This window comes from Hypanus sabinus, chromosome 2 (genome assembly GCF_030144855.1).
Source record: "Hypanus sabinus isolate sHypSab1 chromosome 2, sHypSab1.hap1, whole genome shotgun sequence".
NCBI classification, from domain to species: domain Eukaryota; kingdom Metazoa; phylum Chordata; class Chondrichthyes; order Myliobatiformes; family Dasyatidae; genus Hypanus; species Hypanus sabinus.
Genome location: NC_082707.1, coordinates 118,308,748 through 118,330,944, shown reverse-complemented (window position 1 = coordinate 118,330,944; position 22,197 = coordinate 118,308,748). Strand labels below are relative to the sequence as shown.

At 46.0% G+C, this 22,197-nt stretch overlaps 1 protein-coding gene and 1 long non-coding RNA gene across 2 annotated transcripts in view; one reads left to right on the top strand and one right to left on the bottom strand.

The window, feature by feature from the left end:
• Positions 1-22,197, bottom strand: part of mta1 (metastasis associated 1) — a 147,833-nt gene that overhangs the window by 16,241 nt on the left and 109,395 nt on the right. The window contains exons 16-18 of the mRNA XM_059953203.1: positions 16,081-16,227; positions 13,370-13,405; positions 11,861-11,892 (exon numbers count right to left, since the gene is read on the bottom strand). Coding sequence (XP_059809186.1) covers positions 11,861-11,892; positions 13,370-13,405; positions 16,081-16,227 — 215 coding nt within the window. The remainder of the gene's footprint in view (positions 1-11,860; positions 11,893-13,369; positions 13,406-16,080; positions 16,228-22,197) is intronic.
• LOC132382790 (uncharacterized) lies at positions 363-11,781 on the top strand. The gene is made up of 3 exons (XR_009508459.1): positions 363-871; positions 6,108-6,332; positions 10,779-11,781. It is a non-coding gene; the product is annotated as an uncharacterized LOC132382790 (long non-coding RNA).

Here is a 22,197-nt window from a genome sequence, read left to right as displayed (position 1 = left end):
TAATTTGTTCTATATTTCATTTAAATACATAATTTATTACTCAGTTAAATGGTGATTTTTCTTTTTTGTACTTTTTAAACTGTTTCCATGAAACTTCAGCTACTTGGGACAGTCGCTTAATTGGGCTAAAATGTCCTGAAGTGTCTTAAATGATTTATTCCTCTTTATCGATGCTGCCTGACCTGTTGAGTTACTCCAGTACTTCATGTGTGTTGCTCAGGATTTCCAACAGCTGCAGAATCTCTTCTATCTGGTGAATTACATCACAGCTTCAAATTGGCATGAAGTCCACCTGCTGACGACGTCTCCTTAGGGGTCCTGCCCCCACTCCTTACTTTGCTATGCATGCACAGCATGGCGACACGTGAAAATGCGTGTAAAAAAGTAACCAGCAAACTTTTGTAGCACAGCCAGCTTCAAGTTACTGATCACATTACTTATTACAGGATGTTCCCAGGTTGCTATTGGCTAGTCAGAGCTGGCTTTACAAGGAAGCTGTATGTTTGTCACCAAAAAACGAGTTCTATCTCTTACAAATTCCAAAGACTGTCTCCTGCAGATCCCCTGAACATTTTCACTTTTGTTAAAACTGGGACTCAATCCTCTCTGAACTGGGATAACAGCTTCCACTCCCACTTCACCTCAACAGGCCCTGGACGCCTAAACACTTCAACCCTCCACACTTGCAAACCTTGGCTGAGCAGAAGTTGTCTCCTACTCGGCACCGCCTACACCAGCAAATCCAGGCTAAGCCTGGATTCAAATGAGCCAAGGTGTGCTGCAGAAAGGAACAGATGACTGAGAGAGCAAGTTGTATAGTTATACGTCCTTACAAAGAAAACTCAGGTGTGATGATACATCCATAGAGCAGGTATTTACTCATTTGCTCTAGATTTTTAATCAATGAGCAGGCTCAGGCTTTTTTTGGGGGGAGGGGGAATGGAATAATGATGTTGGGTTCTCAAGCGAGGCAGCAAGAATCGTTGTTGATCAGCTAAAGGGTTGGTAAACCTTCAACAGACTTACCTGGTTTCATCGGTTGGCATGAAAAAGACATCATCAGGGGCACTGGCACTGACCCTGTTCACTACCTACACGTTACTGCTTGTGAAGCTCTGATACTGGGCGTGTTAGATCTCCCACTGACCACAAAGTTTCGAGCAGGTATCTGCAAGAAGCCGGTGGACAATAATCTGGGTAACTGGGAGAAAAATAAGTAAGATGGCCTCTAACAGAGCTCCAGTCTGCTAGTCGGAAACACTGCACCCTCAAACGTCGTTAGGTGGATAAAAACTGGTCAGACCATGGTTTCAAATCCAAGCTGTGGACTGGGTTAAGGTGTTGGAAGAGAGGTACTTCCAATTCAGAAAGCCAGCCCTCCAGGGGCAAGTCCAGCCCTCCAGGGGCAAGTCCAGGACAGACTTTCCATAATTCTTTACACAACCTCTCTCTATCTCCCCTCCTCCCAATGCCACTCGGTGTGAAAAAAATTTGTTGTTTAATTCTGTTTACTTTCCTTTCTTTGGTTAAATCAGTCTCTGGTTGCAATTTCAACTATACCAGAGTCTCAAATTCCAGCTGGATCTTGTTTCGCCCTTTGGGGTTGTGTTAATAGCAGAAACAAAGGGTGGTACATTCATCACATTCTACCTAGATTCACTCAAATTTCCTGACCTCATCTAGATTCCGCTGACATCCACACTATTTTTCTGAAATTCATGGCATTCCTCTGAAATTCATTGTCCTTTATATAGTTCATCAGATTCAACTACAGTTTACCAACACCATACCAGAGGGTGAAACCAGATGCTGTCTTAGGAAACATCCTTCCCTGTAACAATATCTTTTATGTCTCAGAGTTACTTACACCAGCTTAGTCTACTGATGTTCAAATATCAGGTTTTTTAATTCTCCAAACCCTAAACTGCTCAGTTTTGCTTCCCCATATTGGTACTGTGCTGAGGAAGAATTCTTCCTATCCTATATCCTCCTCTACCTCATCCCTTCCCTGGAAACTCAGACGTGTAGGCCTAACTGGGAAGATCAGGAACCTCTTACCTCTTTCAGGCACAGGCCCTTCAGCTCATGATGTGCCAAACTAAACCCCTTCTGCCTGCACATGGCCCCAAACCCTCCATTCTCTGCACATACCTGTGCCTACCTCATAGCCTCTACCACATCTGTATCCACCAGCACGCCAGGCACCCACCACTCTGTGAAAAATCTGCTCCGTACTTCTCCTTTCAATTCACTCTCTGGCATCTCAAGTGAAAGCCCTCTCGTATTACACATATCAACACTGGGGAAGAGATACCAGCTATATTGTGTGCAGTTTTGGTCCCCTAATCTGAGGAAAGACATTCTTGCCGTAGAGGGAGTACAAAGAAGGTTCACCAGATTGATTCCTGGGATGGCAGGACTTTCATATGAAGAAAGACTGGATCGACTAGGCTTATACTCACTGGAATTTAGAAGACTGGGGGGGGGGGGAATCTCATTGAAACGTATAAAATTCGAAAGGGATTGGACAGGCTAGATGCAGGAAGATTGTTTCCGATGTTGGGGGAGTCCAGAACGAGGGGTCACAGTTTAAGGATAAAGGGGAAGCCTTTTAGGACCGAGATGAGGAGAAACTTCTTCACACAGAGAGTGTGGAATTCTGTGGAATTCTCTGCCACAGGAAACAGTTGAGGCCGGTTCATTGGCTATATTTAAGAGGAAGTTAGATATGGCCCTTGTGGCTAAAGGGATCAGGGGGTATGGAGAGAAAGCAGGTACAGGGTTCTGAGTTGGATGATCAGCCATGATCATACTGAATGGCGATGCAGGCTCCTGCACCTATTTTCCATGTTTCTATGTCTACTCTACCTATGCCTCTCACAAATTAAAAAAAAACTTCACATCTCCCCTCAGCCTCCACCACTCCAGACAGAACAGCACAAGTATGTCCAGCCTCTCCTTCCACCCCATGCCCTCAGATCCAGACAGCATCTTAGCGAGCCTCTTCTGCACTTTCTCCGGGCCTCCACATCCCTCCCACAACAAGGCAACCAGAACTGAGTGCAGTACTCCAGATGGGGCTGAAGCAGAGTTTTATAACGCTATAGCCTAACTTCCTGACTTGACTACAGGTATGCCAGCTGCCTTCTTTACTGCAAAATCCCTCTGAATTTCAGTGCCGTTCAGGATTTTGCCTTTAACAGAGTAGTGACCTTTTGCATTTGCTCTCTCACTTGCCCAGATTAAACTTCCCTGGCTGTTTCTCTACCCATAGGTACAACGGATCTATATCCCTCTATACACTGGCAATGTTACACAATATCTACAATGAGATATATACTGTAGCATACATATACACTCACAGACTCCATATGCACCTCAGTAGTCAGGGTAGGAGACTGAGTTCTTCCCAAACGCAGCAGATAGTACAAGTGCCAGCTTTTTGTAGGGGAAGGCTACCTACAAATTCAAATGTGAGTCAGATCAGCATTTCAATTATGAAGAATACAGACCAAGGGGAAGGGCGAATGTAATGCTGAGCGAACACCCAAAACATTCAGAAACTGTTAACTTTCTGTCAAAGCTGTTGAGAGGATTTACGTGCCGCTCCTTAGCTCCATCTGCTAAAGTTTCCTGGAGGGCCGTGCTGCACTGGCAAGGTCACCTGGATCAGGTAAAGCTGGACAGGTACAGGGACGGTGTGTCAAATGACCCCTGAAGGCCAGGTCCAGGGGCATCCCCTCCAAGTCCAACCCCCACCACACCAAGCATTCAGCTCTGGTTGCCCCATTATCGGAAGAATGCTTTGGAGAGGGTACGGCAGAGGTTTACCAGGATTATAAGGAGAGGCTGGACAAACTGTTGAGTGATAGGCACTTGAGAGAAGTTTATAAAACTATGAAAAGGATAGAGAGAGCGCCGGTGTCTCTTTCCCAGGGTTGGTGTCTAATACTACAGAGCATATGTTTATGCTGAGGGGGAGAGGCAGTCAAGGAGATGTGAGGGACAGGATTTTTGTTTCAAAAGGCTGGAATACACTGCCAGAGGTAGTGGTGGAGTCAGGTACAATGGAAGCTCTTAGATAGTCACGTGAATATGCAGGAATGGAGGGAAATGGACTCTGTGCTGTCAGGAGGAATTAGTTTAGCTAGGCGTCATTAGCTTAAAGAGTTTGGCATATCATCGTGTGCAAAGGGCCTGCTCCTGGGCTGAAGTGTTTGATATTCACAGTATGTTCCCTCAGGGTGCGCAGATGGAAGGGTACAGCTCCAATCTGATTCTGGAAGAGCACAGATGGTGAACCAGTGAAGTGAGGTGTCTATCAGTGATGGTCAGCGCTCGACGATGAAGGGCAGCGTTACAACAGGCTCTCAGACCGCTGTCACCCTCCAGAGTCTACAGCACACCCAATGCATGCTAACAAACACGTAGGACTGCAAAGCCCTCATTCTAGCAGAGTGATAATGGATCCAGTAATCGAACCCTGCAGGGCGAGGGTGGATCGATGCCAGGTACACCCTGTAATCCAGTAATCGAACCCTGCAGGGCGAGGGTGGATCGATGCCAGGTACACCCTGTAATCCAGTAATCGAACCCTGCAGGGCGAGGGTGGATCGATGTCAGGTACACCCTGTAATCCAGTAATCGAACCCTGCAGGGCGAGGGTGGATCAGTGCCAGGTACACCCTGTAATCCAGTAATCGAACCCTGCAGGGCGAGGGTGGATCGATGTCAGGTACACCCTGTAATCCAGTAATCGAACCCTGCAGGGCGAGGGTGGATCGGTGCCAGGTACACCCTGTAATCCAGTAATCGAAACCTGCAGGACGAGGGTGGATCAGTGCCAGGTACACCCTGTAATCCAGTAATCGAACCCTGCAGGGCGAGGGTGGATCGATGTCAGGTACACCCTGTAATCCAGTAATCGAACCCTGCAGGGCGAGGGTGGATCGGTGCCAGGTACACCCTGTAATCCAGTAATCGAACCCTGCAGGGCGAGGGTGGATCGATGTCAGGTACACCCTGTAATCCAGTAATCGAACCCTGCAGGGCGAGGGTGGATCGATGCCAGGTACACCCTGTAATCCAGTAATCGAACCCTGCAGGGCGAGGGTGGATCGATGTCAGGTACACCCTGTAATCCAGTAATCGAACCCTGCAGGGCGAGGGTGGATCGGTGTCAGGTACACCCTGTAATCCAGTAATCGAACTCTGCAGGGCGAGGGTGGATCGGTGCCAGGTACACCCTGTAATCCAGTAATCGAAACCTGCAGGACGAGGGTGGATCAGTGCCAGGTACACCCTGTAATCCAGTAATCGAACCCTGCAGGGCGAGGGTGGATCGATGTCAGGTACACCCTGTAATCCAGTAATCGAACCCTGCAGGGCGAGGGTGGATCGGTGCCAGGTACACCCTGTAATCCAGTAATCGAACCCTGCAGGGCGAGGGTGGATCGATGTCAGGTACACCCTGTAATCCAGTAATCGAACCCTGCAGGGCGAGGGTGGATCGATGTCAGGTACACCCTGTAATCCAGTAATCGAACCCTGCAGGGCGAGGGTGGATCGATGTCAGGTACACCCTGTAATCCAGTAATCGAACCCTGCAGGGCGAGGGTGGATCGATGTCAGGTACACCCTGTAATCCAGTAATCGAACCCTGCAGGGCGAGGGTGGATCGGTGCCAGGTACACCCTGTAATCCAGTAATCGAACCCTGCAGGGCGAGGGTGGATCGGTGCCAGGTACACCCTGTAATCCAGTAATCGAACCCTGCAGGGCGAGGGTGGATCAGTGCCAGGTACACCCTGTAATCCAGTAATCGAACCCTGCAGACACCACGTCTGCTGTAGGCATCAGCAATCGTGGCGGACTGCTGCAGCTGCCCCGGTTGCCAAGGTCAGTTTGCTTTATCCACTGAAGGTCAGAAGTTCACCTTCATCTCAGCATTTAGGATCAACGAAGACAACCAAGGTTAGGCTCTAATTTGTTTAACTCTGTCTACGTTACACAATGAGTATAGCAACAAAACTGGATTAGAGCAAATGTTTTGTGTTGTCAGAAAGCACGTGATATAATTCTATTTCTATATTTTATTTATCCATACAGTCTCCTCAGGCCTAACTAGCCTGTGACACCCATTTACACGCACGTGACTGATTAACCTTTAACGATTAACGATGAACGTCTTTGGAGTGTTGGAGGAAACCCACGAGGTCACGGGGAGAACACAGACACTCCTTACGGGCAGCAGCAGACCTGAATGGCGCTGTATTAGCAGTCACTAACCTCTACGCTGCTGTGCTGCCACCAACACTTCGTAACAGGAAAAAGGTAAGCGTTGCTGGCCCTTTGTTGAATTGAAAGTTGCCATCCTGATACCATTCTCTAAGCATCTGAGAGCATAAGGACAGGGCTGTCTAAGCTGTGAGGTCTTCTTCCTCCTCAAACTTCTCTTAATAACAATTCAGATGAGTTTTCCAGGGCTTCAAAGCAGTGCAGGGTCAGTTGCTTGGATGAAGTTCCAGAGGAATGATGTGTAGTGTTCCATGTGCCAGATGACTCCTATTGTTGGCTCCCCATCCTCTTGGAGTCTGGGCTTCTGAGTCATGTGATGAAATTATCCTTAACAGGCAATGGCCAGTCTTTGACTTGTCTTGGAGGCTGCAGAACGAAGGGATCCTGACTCCCTGGTAGAACGTAGATGCCTGCTGCTTGTACTGGACCCATCTGGTTGGTGAAATTCAGATTAGGAGCTCAGCAGGCACATCGTCGGTAGAGCTCTGGGGAAGCTTGCAGTACGTGCGAGTCTGTATGCTTCTGGGCTCACCTCCTCGACTCTGGCAAATGTAGTTATACAACATTGTTTGGGCACAACATCTGGCTCTCCAGCATGTGATTTCTGTGTGCTACAAATATCAAATTGCTTTCATTGCGGCATGAATTGTAGCAGTGACCACAAGCAATGCGTCCAACGAGTGCACAATACCTGTACCATCAGAAGCTTGTAGTCCAGTAGGGTTAGACATTATTCATTTCAGAGTTTCCTCGTAAACCTATATTAGGCAAATTCGAATGACTATCACGTTAACAGACATAACACAGTGCCCATTCCAAAGCCCACCTGGTGTCAAACACAACGTTCATAAATATGAGAAAGTCTGCAAATGCTGGAAATCCAAGCAACACACGCAAAATGCTGGAGGAACTCAGCAGGTAAGGCAGCATCTATGGGGATGAATAGACAGTTGATGTTTTGGGCCAAGACCCTTCACCACACCGTTCGTTGTGTTCATAGCACTCCCTCAGTTTCCTACCAGCACGTGAATACTCACCCCACCCTCTTCAATGTCAGAATATACCCACCAAAGGTTACATCGACATACCAAACTTGGGAAATGGCCAGGGATGTGCCTTCAAGGATAATCTTGTTTCCTGACAGATTTATGAAACCAAAGTGAAAACAAGCTCTTGGAGGAATTCAGCAGGCCAGGCAGCACCTTCATTTTACAAAGATAAACACAGATACACATGGAGAAGCAAGTGTGTTCACGGGCACTCTTAAACAGAATGCTTTCGCTTCCAGATTGCCTGGATCCTTCCAGATGAAAAGAGTAATTTCAGGTTTCAGACAGCCCAGTCTGTGACACATGCATACAAAAAATTAGTTGCTGGTTTCAAACTATAGATAGTTATACAATCTCACTGCAAGAGTTTAGACATCACTTTGCTTTTATCGGACATAGCTTTAAATTATGAGAATTAACAGAAGAAATCAACCCTTCATCATTTTAACCTTTTTAAAGAGACAGAGTTTTAAACAAAAATAAGCCACCTTATTATTTGTGTGACAGCGGCCTTTTCTGGCAAAGATCCATCTCTTCCACAGTTTGTGATTTAATAGTGTCCTTTACCTGACTCAGGTTAGTTATCTTAGCCGAATAATAACTTAAAAAGATATCTTCAGGTGGAAGTCCACAGTTGATACAATGTCTCTTGCATTTGTCCAAATTCTGGCCCGGAAGTACTACATGACCTAATTCATAGTTTGTCATTTAAATCAATGATCTGGATCACAATGTGGTAAACTGGAACAACAAATTTGCAAATGACACCAAGATTGGGGGTGCACTGGACAGCGAGGAAGATTACCAGAGCTTGCAGCGGGATCTGGACCAGTTGGAAAAATGTCAGATGGAATTTAACGCAGACAAGTGTGAGGTGTTGCACTTTGGAGGTCCAGCCAGGGTAGATCTTACACGGTAAGTGATAGGGCACAGTGAAGTGTGGTAGAACAGAGGAATCTGTGAATACCGAAATTCCTTGAAAATACTGGTCACAGGTAGATAGGGTCATAAAGAAAGCTTTTGGCACATTGGCCTTCATAAATCAATGTACTGAGTACAGGAGTTAGGATATTATGTTGAAATTGTATAAGATATTGGTGAGGTCTAACTTGGAGTACTGTGTCCAGTTTTGGTTACCTACCTACGGAAATATGTAAGTAAGATTGAAAGACTGCAGAGAAAATTTTTGAGGATGTTGCCGGGACTTGAAGATCTGAGTTGTAGGGGAAGGTTGAATAAGTCAGGAGTTTATTCCCAAGAACCTATACGATTGAGGAGAGATTTGATAGAGGTTGGCAAAATTATGAGGGGTATAGATAGGGTAAATGCAAGCTGGCTTTTCCCACAATGGGACTACAACTAGAGGTCATGTGTTAAGGTTAAAAGGGCAAGGGGAAATTTCTTTACTCAGTCAGTGATGAGAGTGTGTAGTGAGCTGTCTACAGAAGTGGTAAATGTGGGCTCGAATTCAACACTTAAGGGAAGTTTGGATAAGTACATGGATGGGAGGGGTATGGAGGGCTATGGTCCTGATGCAGGTCAATGGGACTAGACAGATCAATGGTTTGGTATCAACTAGATGGGCTGAAGGGCCATTAACCTTGCTGCAGTATTCTTTGACTCCAACAGTTTTACAGGGAATAGAATACTTCTCAAATGTAATTACTGTTGCAACGTGCATCAAGTTCTCAAGAAAGCAAGTGGTGAGGTAATAAATCACTGGAGGTGCACACTGCTCTTTAATAGGGTCATGGCATCTTTTCGAGCAAGGGCTCCAAACTGGCATATTAACCTCATCTGAAAGACAGTGCTTCTGGTATTCTACAAACTGCACTGATGTAACAGCCTAAACATTCTTAGCTGGACTGAAACCCTTGTTTTTATGACTCACTGGGAGTTCTCTACTGGGTCAGGCCTGATACCTAAAAGGTAAATGGGCTATGGGAACAGAATGAGGAAGTGGAATCAAGTGACAATGCCTTAAAATAGAAATTTCCCCTTTCACAAAGACCAAAGCAAAACCAAATGAATAAAAATCATAAGATGAAGCAAGAGGCAGACAAAATCTCAACCTGGGGCTGAGAATGGGACGAGGCAGTGATCACGACCAGCAGGGAAAATCTAACCATCTCCCGTTGGCATTCTATAGGGCTGCCACCACCATCAAACTTCTTCATTGGAGAGGGGAAGGCCACCATTAATCAGATATTTAACAGGATCAGCCTCATGGTCTTTAGTATAGATCATTGTCTTAGGTAATCTACATTGAATGACTCATCTTCCGATTTCCCAAAGCTATCCCATCATCTGCAAATCAGTTAAACAGATAAAGCACGTGGACAACACCACTGGCATAGGACAATCTCGAGTACCACCAGGCAGCAAACAAGCTGGTGTCCTTGTGCAATCACAACAACTTGGAGCTGAATTCCCTCAAAACTCTGGAGATGCATATCGGCTTCGGGAGAAATGCGTCTCTTCTCCACCCATTCGTCAGTAAACACTGTTTCAACATTCAGATTCATGCATATCTCTATTTCACAGGATAACTACATCGCCATCATTAACAAAAAAAGCTTGGCAGAGGCTCTACTTCTTGCAACAGTTGGCTAAATTCCGTCTTCCCCAGAACAAAGGTGCGAGATTTAAAAGGATACTGGGGTTGCACAGTAGCATAGTGGTTAGCACAACACTTTACAGTAAAGGTGACCGGGGTTCAGTTCCAAAGATGCACCAGTTAATAGGTTAATTGGCCATTGTAAATTGTCCTATGGCTAACATTAAATAGAGGGATTACTGGATGGCATGGCTCGAAGGGCCAAAAGGGCCTGTTCTGCACGGTATCTAACTAAATAAATTGTGAAAGAGTGTGTGTGTGTGTGTGTGTGTGTGTGTGTGTGTGCGCGCGCACGCGCACCCAATTCTACACTGCCATGATTGAGAGCATCCTCACATCAGCCATTTCTACCTGGTTTGGTACAACATGTTGTTGGAGCAGCAGAAAACTTTACTGGCTTCAGTTGACCATCACTGCAGGCCTTGGGCTGTATGTGTCTGGGAAAACCAAGTGGGCAGAAAATCACTGCAGACACTACCCATTCAGCAAATTGCCTTTTCCAAAAGCTCCCCCTCTGGAAAGCACTATTGGGCTTTTAAAATAAAACCTTCAGGCCATCTTAAAAGTTCCTTCCCCCTGCAGTTAATCTGATCAACCATTCTTAGACTCCCCCACCCCTCTCTGTTACCCCCATCACTGCATTGTAAACTCTTTAAACCACTTTTTAAAATGCTGTTTACATCGTCAATACATGCAGATATTTACTTATGCACATTTTATTCAATATCCATACTTCTAATGTTAAATACATGAACGTTTAGATGGCAAATAATGTTGGTCATTGAAGTCATCACTGAGACAGGATATTCTCCATAGGTGAGAACGTGCCCCTAAAAACACTGGATGAGCTTGAAACCATTCGGGGCGAAGTGAATCACCAACCAGCACCTCATCGATGCACAGAGCGTCTGTGGAATTCACCTGCAGCAATTTGCCAAGGCTTCAGCAACACCACCAGCTACATCTGCAGCCCTAACAAATTGCGAGGAAGTATGCAGGGAGATACCGCTGCATACAAATCACCTCCTGAGATGCACCGTGAACCACATAGATATGGAAACATCACTGTTTTGTTGCCATCACTAAGTCAAAACACTGAACCTAGCAGTTCAGTGGGCACCCCTTAACCACAAAAAAAAGTCAACTCATCATCACTACTATAGGAACGAGAAACAAAAGCTCGTGTTCTCACAAGGCTCACGTGCTGGGAATGAGTTAAGAAATTGTTATTTGTGGGTATTCCAAGAACAGGACATGGTCAGCAGAGTTACCTCCTCTCCCCTGCAGCACCAGGGGGCCTGAAGCCCAACCTAACATTGTGTTGGAGGTCCACGCCAGACACCACCCCTGCAATGAATGAGCACAGCTCCAATCCAATGCACGGGTTCCTCTTCCAGTATACTACATTATGTCAGAGTCATTGCGCCTTACACCGCATAAGCAGCCCATGTTAGCCACCACGCACCCTGTCACACTCACCCTATGCACCAGCACATGGTCGGTGGCTTTTGCCATTTCCAGTGCTCATCTGGACAGTTCATAAACGCACCAGGATTAGCCCTGCTCACCAGGTGCTCGGGCAGTGCTTTCTAGATTTCAGCTACCTCTCAGGTGACTAAAATTCCTCTGAATGTCTGCCCCCTCATCTTAACCCTATGCCTTTTGGTTATAGACAGCTCTGCAATAGAGAGAAGTCTCCTCCCTGTCCATTCCTTATAAGCCCCTCCACATCTTTGTATTCTTCAATCAGGATGTGGCCCACCCCAGTTGGGAGGACCACTTACGCAAGGCCTGGGTATGACTTCACTATTAGAGTGAAGCTTTCTCATTTAAACAGGCAGCAAATTAGAGGAAAAGGCAACCCACCACATTTAACAGCTTTAATTAAAGTCCCTTACCATCTGTCTCCCTTGTGTGTGGTTCATCATACCTGCAAAAAACAGATTAACATGAGACTGACGGTTATCTCTTCTACAGCACCAATAGAATATTCCCTCCATGTGGATCAAAACCTGTTGAAAGGATGCATTAAACCATACTACATCCACTCCAGCCAACAATGAAGGTACAACTACTGGTCCTTAAAGGGAATGCAAGGCCATTGAATAGTTTGACAACCTTTTGAGTGTGAAATTCCGGCATTAAGGATCCCTAGATCAGCACTGCTACATGCCATGTCATGTTCTCTCTGTACTGTTTCAATTACCTGTTGATAGATTGGAGTAGGTCATTCAATCCCTCAATTAGATTATGGCTGATCTGCACCAATGTTCCCATAATTCAGCTGACAGTGCCACTTACACCGCGGGCATTGACCACAATAGTTCTGGTCTTTCAGGGCAGAATTCCAGGTTTCCATCACTCACATGAGGTAAACTTTCTTCCAAGTTTCATCAGGATAGAACTAATCTACTAAACTCATAAAATTGCTAACAAGTTCAAGTTCATATAACCAGTCCCAGTAAACTTAACGCTATCATCTCTTACTAATGCCTGAGATTAATCTGTAGGTACACATAAAACACTGGAAGTAAACTCACGAGGGGAATAAATGTCAGTAATTGGACAGACCTTTCACAGCCACAGTTCAGCTAACTACGTCAGAGGCAAGTCTATCACGCAGAGTGGTGTGTGTGTGGAATACACTGCCAGTGGTGGTGGTAGTGGTGGAAGTGATACAACAGGGTCTTTCAAGAGACTCTTAGATAGGTACATGGAGCTTAGAAAAACTAGAGGGCCACGTGGTAGGAAAATTCTAGACAGTTTCTACAGTAGGCTACATGGTTGGCACAACATTGTGGGCGGAAGGGCCTGTAACGTGCTGTAGATTCCTATCTTCTATTTACTCTGCATCACAATTTTTTGGGTACTGATTTGTGAATTCTGTTAGGGTGAATTTCTATTACACAGGGAGGCATCTGCAGGTGGGAGCTGTGCTGTGGGAAGTGGTGTGTGGGTATCTGTGTGACATGCAGTGTGTTGGTTCACTTGCAGAAACCTGTATCCAGCAGGTCAAACAGTTACATATTGGGGGTATGTGAAGCGGTACCCAGACACAAAGGGCAAATCAGACTTACTACTGCAGAAAGGTGAAAGGAAAGTAGATCCAGAGCAGGTGTTTCCAACTTTTTTTAATCCCATGGACCAATGTCATTAAGCAAGGGGTCCATGGACCCCACATTGGGAACCCTGATCTAGATAAATGGACAGGTTAGGAGATGCACAAGCACAAGGCACATTTATGCAAGGTCTAGTCAGATGAATAGATATGAAGAAGAAAATGAGAAAGAAGGGTAATAAATATAGTTATAGGGAATGAAAATGACAGAAACACACACAGAAGCATAATAAAGATCTAAAAAATAACAGCAAGTTGACATTGTTTTATTGCAGTTTAAACTTCTTACCCTTATAAGGCATCAGGAAGCGTTTCTTCATATTCCCTGGGAAAAGACAGATGAGAAACGATCAATGACTCAAATCATTAACAGAATGTTACCTACAAATTTAGGAGCCTGGATCTTGCAATAGTTAACCTTAGTGTCGCAGCTTTGGAAGTTCACAAGATCTGAATTCCAATTCAGAATGTGCAGACTTTAGAAGCAGGTTCATAACATTGCCAAGGGCAGCTTGTGGTAATGTTAGACGCAAAAGTCTCACGAAAACACACACATACCATTAATAATGTAGCACAGGCTGGTGTCAAGTGTGGTACAGTGGCAAAATGTGAAGCTTATCACAGTGAAAGTTAATTTACTTGTTTGCATAGTTTCCGTACTGCCGTACTATCACTGATAGCCAAATGCAAGGATCAGGCCTGGTGAAGCAACTCAGGTTTTAATCCCAACTGCTCTTCTCCAGTTACACCTACCCTATCTCTTGTCTTTTTCCCAGCCGTTCACACTCCAGCCCCTAGTATGCCTGTGATTGGCAGCTGCAGCTTCAACAATCTGGGCCCCAAGTTCGCCACTTGCCTCCACTGATCCTCTGGGCAAGAGGGTGGATCCTCCAATACAGATTTACAAGTAGTCTCCACCTGACTTATGTACTGTGCATCCCCTACACATGAGCGACTGTGGGAGACGGCAGGGGACAGATTTGCCAGCTGCTGCGGGGCTGCGGGCTCTTTCTGCCAGGCACCAGACTTCCAACTTGCAAACAGTTCCAGTTAATGAACAGCTTGAAGCCTGGGGAATACAACTGTAGACCATGATACATTGTTAAGGTAGGATAATGGGTGCTTTGCAAGAGAAACCTGCGAAAGGTGGCATTTCCATCCATCTAGGAGGATATCTGCAGATGCTGGAAATTCAAGCAACACACACAAAATGCTGGTGGAACGCAGCAGGCCAGGCAGCATCTATAGGGAGAAGCACTGTCAACGTTTCGGGCCAAGACCCTTCATTAGGACTAACTGAAAGGAACGATAGTAAGAGAGTTGAAAGTAGGAGGGGGAGGGGGAAATCTAAAATGATAGGAGAAGACCAGAGGGAGTGGGGTGAAGCTGAGAGCTGGAAAGGTGATTGGTGAAAGTGATACAGAGCTGGAGAAGGGAAAGGATCATGGGACGGGAGGCCTTGGGAAAAAGAAAGGGGGAGGGGAGCACCAGAGGGAGATGGAGAACAGGCAGAGTGATGGGCAGAGAGAGAAAAAAAAAGGGAAGAAAAAAACTAAAAAAATCAGGGATGGGGTAAGAAGGGGAGGAGGGGCATTAACGGAAGTTAGAGAAATCAATGTTTATGCCATCAGGTTGGAGGCTACCCAGATGGAATATAAGGTGTTGTTCCTCCAACCTGAGTGTGGCTTCATCGTGACAGTAGAGGAGGCCATGGATAGACATATCAGAATGGGAATGGGACGTCGAATTAAAATGTGCGGCCACTGGGAGATCCTGCTTTCTCTGGCAGACAGAGCGTAGGTGTTCAGCGAAACGGTCTCCCAGCCTGTGTTGGGTCTCACCAATATATAAAAGGCTGCACCGGGAGCACCAGACGCAGTATACCACACCAGCCGACTCCACCAGCTGTGTTCCACCAGCATTTTCTGTGTATTTCTATCTATTAGCTTTGTCCTTCTAGATGGTTTGTTAAGTATATTTGAGAGTCTCAACACAGAAATGCAGTGCATTTTCCAGATGGTGATTGACAGTGTCATGGCGCCCCCGTTTAGTGGGGAGTAGAGGCTGAGGTTCCAGTCAGACAGATTGGGTTGCTTTGTCTCGGATGAAGCTGAACCATTTGAATGCAGCTGAAAATGCACTCATCCTGTCAGGTGGGAGCGTTCCTAATTATTACAAAGGCAGAAGAAGCCCTTTTGGGCCACTGGATCTATGCCAGCTCCCAGCAGAGTAATCCCATTTCCACTCTATTTCCCTGCTGTTCTCTACCTTATTCTCCCTCATACACAACCACCAACTCAAACAGACATTTCAGAACAAAAAGACATTATAAATGGATTTTAAAAGGCATCATACAGAGATCTATTGCAGTGAAGTACAATTCAATGTAATATTGGATGGAGCTTCTTGATTGGTTGCTGGTAATTTACATTCACACGTAATCCTAACATGAGAATAACATGAAAAACACAACAGAGTCCGAGAGAGGAAGCAAGTCCTTCAGCCCATTGGGTCTGTGCTGACCATCCACTCATCCTTCATTCTCCCCACACATCCATCACCCCCTCCCTCCCTCCGTCACTCAGATTACAGTGGCCAGTTAGTCCACACAGCTTTGGGCTGTGGGAAAAAACCACTAGGCAGATGTCACAGGGAGGACATGCAAACTCCACACAGACAGCACCAGGGGTGAGGAGTGAATCTGGTTCACTGGAGTTGTAAGTTGCTCTGCTGACAATGCCACCATTTACAGACATTGGCAACTCCACACCCTGAATCTCCCAGGCCCATAGTTCCAGTTTATCCAGTGGGTCCAGTGAGGCCTTGTTCTGCACTGTTTTCACAAGTGCAGGTCTCATTTGACAATGTGGAAACTCTATCCTGCAGGGGTCTGCAGCTTGAGAGAAGTGGGGAAACATATCCAACTCTATGAGTAGCCCTGACCGAACTTAACAAATACGTAGACACGCATTTTCCAGAGTGACCAGAAACCAGACTGACCATTGGTGTCGTTGTGCTGTTCGTAGCTTCGCTTGCCCAGGATAGTGGGAGAGCTGTGATTTAAGATGGGCATCATTTTGGCAGGCGTCACGTTGCTGATGTGCAGACTAGCCTGAGCACGCTCCTGTTTCGGGCACGGATGAGCTTCTGTGAACGAAGAAGGAGATTAATGTCAGGATACGAAGAACAAAACTCAATTCCTCCTCTTTGGAGCATCTGATATACCAATAACCCTATCGATTGTTTGGGCTACTTGTCCTCAATTTCAAAAGAAATTTCTGATTTCAGGAATAGTGCGCAACTCTCTGCATATTGACATATTCCTATGCCAACATTTTGTCCAGCCTTTTCGATTCACAAAATGTTTACCCACGAACACATCTTTTTATATCCTCTGCAATAGCTGTACATGACATGCATCATAACCTAAGGTTAATTAAAAGTGCTTCAGAACCAACAAAACTCCAAGAGGACCACAACCTCGTCATGGTGTGGCAGTTTGCGTGCCTTAACGACCCGGAGAACTATGCTGGCTGGAGTCAGGCTCTTGGCAGGGTCACTCATGTCAGAGGTCAAAGGGTAAAGGCCAGACTAAGAGTGGTCCACCAGTCTTCCAGGTTCGGGGGTTCAGCTCAGGCTTAACAACACTGACACGTAAAACATAATTGTTACTGAAACAGCAATGAAGAATCCTTCTACATCTGAGTGCGACGGTACTCCTGAGTCTCCACCCGGGATCTGCATGACTGACGGTTGTGAAAACTGAGGGGAAGCCACTGACATGATGAGGGAGGCCCTGAACACCGCCGGAGATGGAGGAGCTTCATTGCTCCATTGCTGCCAGCAGCATACTGGGTAGTAAGTACAACCAACGGAGTATTTGGGAAGTATCATCATTGTTGAAAGGCCACAGAGTTTATAAAGATCTGGTGCAAATCTGGCACCGTTTCCCAAAGCTCATTTTAATACAGTGCCCATAACTAAAGTTCATTCAACCAGAGACTCATTCCACCGAGATGCAACACTGAGCGTCATAGGAAGTCATTCCTGCCTGTGGCCATCAAACTTTACAACTTCTCCCTCGGAGTGTCAGACACCCTGAGCCAATAGGCTGGTCCCGGACTTATTTCCACTTGGCACGATTAACTTACTATTATTTAATCATTTATGGCTTTATATTGCTATATTTCTTCACTATTCTTGGTTGGTGCGACTGTAACAAAACCCAATTTCCCTCGGGATCAATAAAGTATGCCTATCTGTCTGTAAAGGCATTGTTCATAGGTGAACAAAACTCTGTGTGTGTGTGTGTGTGTGTGTGTGTGTGTGTGTGTGTGTGTGTGTGCGCGCGTGTGTGTGTGTATCTGTGTCTGTGTGTGTATCTGTGTCTGTGTGTGTGTGTGTCTGTCTGTCTGTGTGCACCTGTATATGTGTGTGTGTGTGTGTGTGTGTGTGTGTGTGTGTGTGTGTGTGTATCTGTGTCTGTGTGTGTATCTGTGTCTGTGTATGTATCTGTGTCTGTGTGTGTCTGTCTGTCTGTCTGTGTGCACCTGTATATGTGTGTGTGTGTGTGTGAGTGTGCGTGCGTGCATGCATGTGGGCTCCAACATATTGAGGTAACAGCCAAGTCTGAACTATCACCCACAAACCCCAAACACATGCATCTTCCGAATGGAATCAACAGATGATGTTCTGGAATAGGAACCTCAGCCGATAAGGCAGTGGATTTCTAATGTTCCCAACAGATCCTAGCCATACAGAGCAGCAACCTCAGCATTTTTAGTGTTTGCTCTATTTCATTTTGTTGCTTGCAGTAGCCTCTGTATATAACCAACCAGGTAACTTTTATTCCAGAATCATAATCAGGTTTATTATCACTGACATATCTCATAAAATTTGTTGTTATGTGACATACATTAAATGATAAATTAAATAAATAGTGCAAAAAAAGTAGAGAGGTCGGGGTCATAGGTTCATTGTCCATTCAGAAATTTGATGATGGAGGAGAAGCTGTTCCTGAATCGCTGAGTGTGTGCTTTCAGGCTTCTGACCTCTTTCCTGACAGTAACAACGAGAAGAGGGCATGTCCTGAGGGTTGGGAGTCCTTGCGATGGGCGCCACATTTTCCAGGCACCCCTCCTTAAAGATGTCCTGGATGCTGGGGAGGCTAGTGCCCCTGAGGGAGCTGACAGAGTTCATAACTCTCTGCAGCTTAATTCAATCCTGTGCAGTCCCCCCTCACCACCCCTATACTAGACGGTGATGAGGCCAATTAGAATGCTATACATGGTACCCCTGTAGAAATTTGCAAGTGTCTTTAGTGATATACCGATTCTCCTCAAACTCTTATTGAAATATAGCCACAATTATGCCTTTCTAACCACTTTGACATGTTGGGCCCTGGATAGATCCTCAGAGATGTGGATACCCAGGAACTTGAAACTGCTCACCCTTTCCACTTCTGATCCCTCGATGAGGACTCGTCTTACTCTCACTGAAGTCTTCAATTTAATTTTTAAACTTTTAAATGCATATTTATAGAGTCAGGGTCATACAACATGGAAGCAGGCTCTTCTGCCCATTGAGTTCATGCTGCCCATCAATCACTCACAATCCAATTCCATTTTCATCTCCTCATGTTGTTATTAATGCTATACCAGGTTCAGGAACATCTACTGCCATCAGGTTCTTGAACCAACTTGCACAACTCTAATCCTACTTCAGCAGCATAACACTACGACGGACCCGTCAGTCTTTTCTTTTTATCTTACTGGTCTATAACTATTTATGTTCTGTCTGCCCACGATGCTGATGCAAGCACGTTTTTCCATTGTACCTGTACCTGAGTGTAGTTGTGCACATCACTATAAACTTGACTCAAGATGCTACAACTGTTTTGCCTGTTAGGGGCAATTTACAGTGGGAAATCACCCAACCAGCCCATATGTCTTTGGGTAGTAGGAGGAAACCAAACTGAGAAAGGCCACAGGAAGAACATGCCATGTGCAAACAGCACCAGGGATTGGGACTGACTTGCACGTGGGTGACAGGAGTTGTGAGGAAGTAGCAGCACGGTATACAGGAGTCAGAATTATCCAAAAAAAAACACACAGACTTGGAAATGTGTGAACGTCATGAACTGTGAGGTGGTCCTGAGTGAACACAGCTCCCAGGAATAGATGTCTACACCTCAACACGCTCAGATGCAGAGGGAGGGAGGGGAAAGGCTATCAGAACACCTTGGTCTTGATCGCCGCTGGCCAGCACAGGACTGAAAGCGCAGAGAGTACTGGGAATGCAAGTGCGGTGCATCCACAGAAGATCAAAAAACTGTTGAAGAACAGCCAGAAGAGTGTCAGTGTCAGGTTGCACAAAAGGGGAAAGGGAATGCCTCATTTAGAGGCGTTAGAATGATTCAGCACAGGAACAAACCATTCAGCCCACTACTTCCATGCTGATTCATTTATATCAATTTTTCACTAATCCCATTTTAGTCTGCCCTTCCAGGCTCTAGCGCTCGTCTAAACCCTAGGGACAATTTACAACGGCCAATAACTCTGCCACCCCACTGGGAAGGCAGAGGCTGTTATCTGCGAGTCCAGGGGAGGTTGGAAGCCTAGCCTGTCCTGGTGTTAGAGGACTGTCTCTATGTGTGAGTGGGTGGGTGGGTGGGTGGCAGGGGGCGGGGGACAGGGACGGGGGGGCAGAGGGAAAGGGCTTGTTTTGTCATTTTGGTGCTGTTGCTCTGTTGAACAGTGCGGATTGGCACCAGAATGTGTGGTGACATGTGCCAAGCCCTGCAGTGCCAACAACCAGCACCAGCTTCTGCTTGCTGTCGGCACAAAATGACACACTTCACTCTATGTTTCAATGTACATATGATAAACAAATGAATCTGAATCTGCTGCAAACAGAACAAGAAGTGTAATGTGAAAGCTGCCTACTTGGTGCCAGTGAGGGACTTCCCACACTCGCTCAAAAGGAGGCACTAAGTGAGCTCAGTGGGACAGGCAGCATCCGTGGAGGGAAATGGGCAGCTAACGCTTCGGTCTGACATCTCAAATCTCTCCACCTCTGGCTTCAAAGGATAATGGGGAGGGAGGAAACGTGGAGACCAACGGTCCAGGGAAGAATAGAGGAGGGATTATTTTTAGAAAGCAAATCGGAAAAATTTATTTATTAAGATACAGCATGGAGTAGGCCCTTCTGGCCCTTCAAGTTGCGCTGCCCAGCGATCCCCCAATTTAACCGTTGTCTAACTTGCAGTGACCAATTAGCTTACCAACCAGAACGCCTTTGGACTGTGGGAGGAAACCCACATGATCACGGGGAGAACATACAAACTCCTCACAGGCAGTGACAGGAATCGAACCCGGGTCGCCGGCACCGTAAAGCTTTGTGCTAACTACTATGTTACCGTGCCACCCCTGGTAAAGAGGACTTCAGTGTTATAATCTCAGCATTATTATCCGAGTCACATACATAATGGCAGAGTGGGAACAACTGCTGCGGCTACAGGGTTGGTGAGTGGCGCTCCTTTCTCCAGGAATGCTGGAACCCACACCACCTGGAGAGGGACAAGGTCAGGAATCTCAGGGAAAGGACAACACAAGGACTTGAAACCAGCCAACAGGGATACTGGAAAGGCCTGGGCAGACACTACTTTGGTAGGTTTTCATAAGGCACTTTATAAAGACTCCCATGAAGGGGAGGGAGGGGGCATTTGCTAGATATGGCACTGTAAGCAAATTATTGATCAACTGAGTAGACAGAATCAGAAAGACTGGCCTCAAATCAACGTATGTCGACTAGTAGGGTTGCTCAGGGATTGAGCTGGGGTCTCGTCTATTCACTGTATTTATCAATAACTTATGATAGGATAGACAGTCATGTTTACAAATTTGTGGATGATATACAGGATTATAAGCAGTGTGCAGAGGGACACCAATTTACAGAAAGTATTAATAGATTATGCAAAAGGATAAATCCGTCAGTGGATTTAACATTGGGAAATCAGGTTATCTACTCTGAACACAAGAAAATAGGAGCAGGAGTAGGAGTAGGCCTTTCAGCCCCTCAAACCTGACCACCCACTCAATATGATCATGGCACATACCCATAAGTCACTCAAACTGTCAAATATTTATCTACAGTAGTACAGTACTGTGTTTGTCAATGTGGAGTGGAGAGCATGTTTGTCAATCTGGTGGGAGCAAAGGATGTTGGGATTGGTGAGGGTGGGGCACCGCAGGAGGTGTGGGACAGGTGGCAGAGAAAGAGTGCTAGGGGTAGGGGGTGGCATGGCAGCAGATACATCCAACCCTGAGACTCCAGGCAAGGGCATTTGATTCCAAGCAATTGATTTATTGATGATTACACGGTTTCCCCAGTGCTTCCCGATCCCACCCCTCTCCCTTCCCCTTTTCCTAACCACGATTCCCCTCTCCCTGCTCCCTTCCCACTCTCAGTCCACAATAGAGACCCCGATCAGAATCAGGAATATCATCACTCGCATGTCATGAATTTTGGGGGGGGGGGGGGTTTGTGGTTTTGTGGCAGCAATACAGTGCTGTACAAAAGTCTGGGATTTGTTACCACAGGCAGCTGTGGAGGCCAGCTTGTTGGGTTTATTTAAGGCAGAGCTTGATGGGTTCTTGATTGGAAACAGCATCAAAGGTTACAGGGAGAAGGCTGGGGAGTGGGGCTGAGGAGGGGGAAAATACAATCAGCCATGATTGAAGGCAGAGCAACTGATGGGCCAAATGGCCTATTTTCCTCCTATGTCTTATGGTCCTATGATATAAAGAATAGAGATAAAATCAAACAAGATCTGTTGGATGAAAGGTTTGAAAGGCTAACAGACTCTGCTCTGTAATTACTTTTCCCAAGATGTTCCTCTCGTCATCCGTCACCTGACAACCATGTTCCCATCTGATAGTAAACGGGTCAACAGTCCTTTGGGATGAAACTTCTAGACTGAATGAGTGTGTGCAGTGTTTCTATCCAATCACACACAATGATGGTCATTCATCACATAAAGGCACATATCTCACAAATGGAAGACACTTGGTGGACAAAGCAGAAGGCTTGCATTTTGCTAAATATTTTTGAAATGTA